Source organism: Pochonia chlamydosporia, assembly GCF_001653235.2.
Source record: "Pochonia chlamydosporia 170 chromosome Unknown PCv3seq00019, whole genome shotgun sequence".
Lineage (NCBI taxonomy): Eukaryota > Fungi > Ascomycota > Sordariomycetes > Hypocreales > Clavicipitaceae > Pochonia > Pochonia chlamydosporia.
Window position 1 is genome coordinate 130,566 of NW_019154054.1, and position 6,000 is coordinate 136,565.

The 6,000-nt window shown below is 51.1% G+C and overlaps 2 protein-coding genes across 2 annotated transcripts; both read left to right on the plus strand.

Moving 5' to 3' along the window:
* Positions 1-2,809: 2,809 nt before the first annotated feature.
* Positions 2,810-3,316, plus strand: VFPPC_11771 (hypothetical protein; the record flags this gene model as incomplete). The annotated part of the gene is made up of 2 exons (XM_022428780.1): positions 2,810-2,923; positions 2,993-3,316. 2 exons carry the CDS (start codon positions 2,810-2,812, stop codon positions 3,314-3,316), a joined length of 438 nt encoding a protein of 145 aa, XP_022284926.1.
* Positions 3,317-3,766: 450 nt separating this feature from the next.
* On the plus strand, positions 3,767-5,726 carry VFPPC_18477 (transposase; the record flags this gene model as incomplete). The annotated part of the gene is made up of 2 exons (XM_022430079.1): positions 3,767-3,931; positions 3,981-5,726. 2 exons carry the CDS (start codon positions 3,767-3,769, stop codon positions 5,724-5,726), a joined length of 1,911 nt encoding a protein of 636 aa, XP_022284927.1.
* Between the last annotated feature and the right edge of the window lie 274 nt (positions 5,727-6,000).

A 6,000-nucleotide genomic window follows, 5' to 3' on the forward strand; every position in this document is an offset into this window, starting at 1 on the left:
ACGATTTCCTTTATGATTGGAGTTCATGGCTCACCGGCTCAGGATAACCTCTACGACTCTCAAAGTGACAATCGGGCGCAGCATCCGGCGCCTGTCTTCCGTACTCGATTCCTATGTTCACTCAATAGGTGCCCTGACACCAACTCCGCCACCCCACCCTGGTAGCAAATCCCGAGCTAACTTCCCGACAAAACCAGCGATGGGGAAGGTCCCCGGCCAGCCCGCGAGTCCATGCAATGTTCTTAGACAGCTTACCCGTCGTACTGCCTCAACGACAAGCACTCGGCGGCTGCTTTTTCGGAACAAGCGCAACTAAAAGGCAGCGTCTGACCAAATGGCCCGGCATTAAGCTTGTCCTTGGCTCCAGTAGGTCCGATGCAAGTCTTTTGGCCAATCACGTCAGATCTGAGGTTCCTGTGGACATGACAAGATTAAAATACTGTATATGTAACATGGGTTGATAGTTGCCCCCATCCAGCAATCAGGAGCTGTTGCTGCTGTCCGAGGAGGTTTTAACGCCGGAGTACTAATAGAATGGCTCGTCCGTGGCGCCCGTAATCCTTCCTGGAGAGCTGACGACGCCTCACTACGCAAAAACGCTCGCAGATCACTCTATCCAAATCTCTAAGCCACACCGCTCACAATAGATCCAAAAACCCGTGCGCAAAGCGGGGCTACGAAGATAAAACGATCAAGCAACCAGGTCGGACCTGGGGTAGTGTAGCCAGACTAATCGAGTGTGGGCGTTAGGCAATCTACCCCTCGGACGGTCGCCGTGCACTCATGACCAGACCTTTGATCGACATCCTCGGGAAATAACAAGCGCACGGGACAACAACCTATTGCACCCCCGACACAGACCAAATTGCAAAAGTGAGCCGCCACGTGCAAATCAAACGGGTTCCCACAGTTGATACTGTGAACCGAAGAGGTGGCCTTGCAGCTGAGCCACACTCGGAGTGCCGGGCTTTCCCTAATTATAGACCAGGTGGGGGTGTTCCATTTAGCAATCTTCCCTCAAAAGGCTCCCGAAGTCTATTGCTTGCATGCCGCTTGCGCTCGTTTGTCCATACTTCAGCAGAGGGTCTTTTCCCCAACCTTTCCCACTCGCCGCTAGGCGCAACCGCGCCAGCGTCCCACGCCAGCGGCGCCCCAATAACCTTCATGAGTTTTAGCCGCCAATTTCGTGCTTCACCTGGGTGGTCTTATTTAACCTCCGCGGACGACTACGTGGCGTCCTCTTCGTCCGAAAATCAGAGAAGTTGCCTACTACTCGTGCCATCCCCCACATTATTTGGAACTCCCGAGCTCGCACTATCTAAGGATCAGGGTTCATGTTGCCGACTCAAGTTCCTCTCCCTCTGGGGAATATTATTCCGTGGCTGAGTGTCATCTTGCGCTCGCTTATGAGAGGCAATGTGTGACGCTTCGGAGCTCGATCAGCAGCAATGTCAGTTTGGGGATGGTTGCATCTAGCGACAAGTCAGCTTCGGGGTGTGGGAGAGTGGTGTTGGGACCTGGTGATAGTCAGTGATGTACGTGATCTGACTGGCAAACACATCGGATTGCTGAACACAGCATACCTTCACCAAAAGGCTCCGGGAAGCCAGTGTCCCTGGACTGGCGTTGTGTCTTGGTTGGGTTTGTGGCAGACGTGACTGAGTTTTGTGGATTAGCCAGAGCATCCGCAACTATGCTCCTATTACGGGCCTTCTGGTATGCCCATGATGACCTGGAATACATAATTGGAGCTCCGCAAATTACGAGGCATTGAATTCACTGAACGACGTTGCGAGCTCCTGTAAAGTTCGATGCAACAACGGGTACGGGGGCACATAACGCATTTATCGTTGGTAAAGCTCCTTCAACAGACAACAACTGGCAAATCCTAGTCGTTCCATACCCCGAGCCCTGCGACAGGGACATTGATAGAGAAACGTGGACTCAACTAAGCCTGTTGTGGACTATAAAGTATGTCTAACTTAACAACTGTCCTTTGGTCCAATGGGAGGATGCAAAACGTGTAGCAGCCGTAACGCGCAGCACACGTGTCAAAGTGGTGTAGCACCCGTGTCAATGTCCATAAAGATGCTCGGGCAACATCCATTCTACACAGCCGCATCGACATAAGTATTCGACCGTATTTTTTTGCGCTACGGGAGGCTTTGCGGTCGCTGGCGTGGCTTCATCGTCGATGCTTGGTGGCACTAGCTGGGCCTTAAAGTCGTCCCCCTGTATGGGTTCCCCCGTAGTGTTGAGCAGTATGGGGACACTGGGTAAGAAAATGGTCAATGATTCGGAAAACAATTTGGTACTTCAAAATACTTTGGACTCACATAATAACCAAAGTACTTCCTCCTTCATGCATATCTCCCTTAAAGGCAAGACTTTAAGTAAGACCTATATCCGCTATGAATATAGTAGACTCAAGAAGTATCCAGCTTTTTTTTTTTTTTTTTTTTTTTTTTTTTTTTTTTACTTTTTTTTTTTTTTTTTTTTCGAATCACGGACCAGTTTCCTACTTAGTGCCCCCCCTAGTACCTCTGTGAGCCCGGGTTCCTGTCCCAAGTAGGCTATGCAGCAAATGCTTCCGCCGGATCCACTGCTGGTAATTGATCCATTGCATACTTGCCGCATTATAAATACGAGGCATACCAATCATCCGACCTAAGGTTTAACCCTTTTTCTATCTCTAAACTTATTACACTCATTATCCTCCGAAGACCCCATTCTCCTTCCTCGCTTGATTGACACTCGTTTGAAGGGCTTAGAGGACGTCGAGGAATTGTGTCCAAAGAAACTTGAAACAATGAAAGTCATCCAAGCCATTTCTGCTGCCTCTGCTCTTGCAGCTGTTTCTGTGGGAACAAATAGTACTGCGGCTCCCACTATCATACGCACTGCATACACCACCTACTGCCCCGTGAGTTGCCTACAATGTATCATATTTCTCCATTTCTCTATGGCCAGGAGTACTAACCAAGCAAAATAGGAGCCTACAAAGTTTGCTGTGGGAAACATTACGTACACAGTCACCAAGCCGACTACCTTGACTATCACAAACTGTCCTTGTACCCTGACCAAGACTGGCACAACCAGTATGAACACGACGACTCCGTCGCCGCCTCAGACCAAAAAGTTTACCACTTCATCTCTCGTTCGTCTTCACACCAACACTACTCGTCCATCTGCTCAGTCCACGAAAGCTTTTCCCACGCCGACTACTTCTAAACCACCTGTCACCGCCGCGGCTCAAAAACAAAACCCTGGTCTCGGTGTCGTTGCTATGGCCGGGTTTGCTGCCATGCTTTTCTGAGACTTTATTCTGGCTAAATGGTGTAACTTGGCGTTGGCTCGCCGGGACAGCAAATTGTGAGACTGCGACTTGAAATAGAGATGACGGTTGCATCTTGCGGGCAATTCGGCTTGCTGTCTAAATCTCGCCAGATCGATCAGCCCATCATAGTAAAAACATGCTATCAGTTGTACAAGGGGTTTTAATTATGAGCAGTGCTATTCGCACAGATACAAATCTCTATTTGCACAGATATGTGTCTCACTTTTGACTCACCCACCCCGCGCTGGCCACCATAGCCCAATCCTGTGCGATCAGCCTGCGACAGTCAATTCCAATGCAACCGAATGAGGAAAAGGTAAACAGCTAAATCGAGGATCGTCAATCTCTCTCTACGCATAAATAGAAGCCGTTAACCCTACCACACAATCGTGACGTCCGCTGATACATCATTTCACCACGCCTGTCAAGATGGACATATGCCGCCTTCTCAACGCACTAAGTCCCTCGCCAGGCCGGACCACTACGGCCACCGCTGCTGCTGACGCCAATGACCCAACAGACGATGACTACACTGGGGCTACGATCCCACCACTACCACCATCGCCACTCTTTGACACGTACGATGACCTGTTTGCCTTCCTCCGCAACTTCCATCTTTCTAATGGCTCCGCAATAGTGAAAGCCTCCAGCTCCTCAAGGCGAGATATCGGGGGCATCATCCAGCCAAGCTACATCGTCTTTAAGTGCGACCGCGGCCCACGACGGATGTCACAAAGCTCGGGACTCAGGAAGCCGTCATCACAGAAGCTTGATTGTCCCGTCAAAATCACGGCCAAGGCCACCAAATCGTCTACCAAAGAAGTGGACGTATACGGTAGTTCATGGCCAGCATAACCACGGGCAGTCCCTTGATCCATCGGCGCACATTGTCTATCGCCGCCGCACGGTTGCTCAGCAACAAAAGGAGCGAGAGCTAGCCAACGAGAATGGCATTAGGGCCCGCGAGATGGTTAGCATTGTTAGAAAAGCCGACAGCCCAGGCTATCACTATTTTCGCACACGAGATATCTACAATGATCGTCAAGCCATCAAACGCGAGCGACTTAACGGCCTTACAGCTACCCAAGCCTTCGTCAAGGAGCTTGAGAGCGGGGGTATTAGAGTCAGAACCTTGCGCGACGAAGATGACCGCGTCTGTGCCGTCTTTTGGACTTACGACTGGTGCCGCACAATGTGGAAGAAGTTTCCGGAGGTGCTCGGTTTAGACAACACGTACAAGACCAACCGCTTTAGGTTACATCTATTTCAAGCCACCGGTGTAACGGATCAGAAGTCCCTGGCTAACTTCGCATTCGGCCTTATAAACGGCGAAAAGGAGCACCACTTCCAGTGGTTATGTGACCGACTTGACGAGCTTCGCATCGACATTGGGGCTGACACGCCAGAGGTTATAATCACCGACAAGGAACAGGCTCTCCGCACAGCCCTCATGAGCACCTTTCCAGGTGCCCAACAGCAGCTATGCGTATATCACATCTTGGCGAACGTCCGAGCTAAAATTAACGCTCGCTGGAAGGGCACCGAGGGCGACGATGATGACGATATTAGTGTTAAGTCTGATAATAACGTAAACGCCCTTTCCGTTGACCTAAACGACAAGAATACCGACCAGCTCCAGCCAGAGCTAGATCTTGATGTCACCGCTAGGGGCAGTGTGCAAGACGAGGCAGAGGAGGGGCTTGCGAACCCCTCTGATGACTACAGCCGTGAGGGGATGTTCAAAGCCTTCCGAGCTGTGGTCTATGCCGTTGATCACGATACGTTCAAGAACTCGTGGAAGTCCTTTGTCGAAACCTTCGGCAGGCAGCAACGACATATCCTGCGATATATCCAACAGGAATATATGCCGTGGCGCAAGCAGTGGGTGAAATGTTACATCGACCGCTATCGAAACTTTGGTCCAAGGGTCAATAGCCCTACGGAGACCGCACATGCAGACGTCAAGTCTCACCTTGTGACTGGCACGGGAGACCTCCTTTACCTCCACCAGGCTCTTGTCACGATGATTGATAACAAGTCCCGGTCCTATCATCAAGAGGCTGCGAGACAGATTCAGCGTCAGCGTGATAAGTACCTCAAGCAGGCATGGCTTGGCAAGCTTAACCTCCAGATCACATATCAGGCCATTGACCTTATTGCCAAGCAGTATCGCTTTGCCCTCGCCGCCCTGCCTGATCAGCGCGAGCCCAAACCGCTACGCCCTTGCACGGGCAACTTTGAGCACCAATACGGCCTGCCATGCAGCCATGGCATTTTTGATTGCCTTATGAACGGCACGCCTCTGAGACGGAGCCAGATTGCTATGCGTTGGTGGCTCGAGAAGCCGTTGGTACGTCAGCTTGCCTCTGTCATAAGACTTCAGTATTAACAGCCTACTAGAACGCTGAGGATAAGCTACTTGAAATTCGCGACCCGGCTATTGTTAGAAGCGCACGAGGCAGGCCGCGCCTGAATGCCGACAACAAGAAGCTCAAGGTTCCGCGATACCTTAAGATCGCGGATTACACCAAGACAGGAAGTGATGCCAACGATGCGGACGATGACGATGCTGAAGCTGAGCCTGTAAGATGGAGTCAAGGCAGGCATTCAGCACGAGGCCGTGGTCTGGGCCGACAGCCTAGTCAGAATGCGGGCCGAGGAAC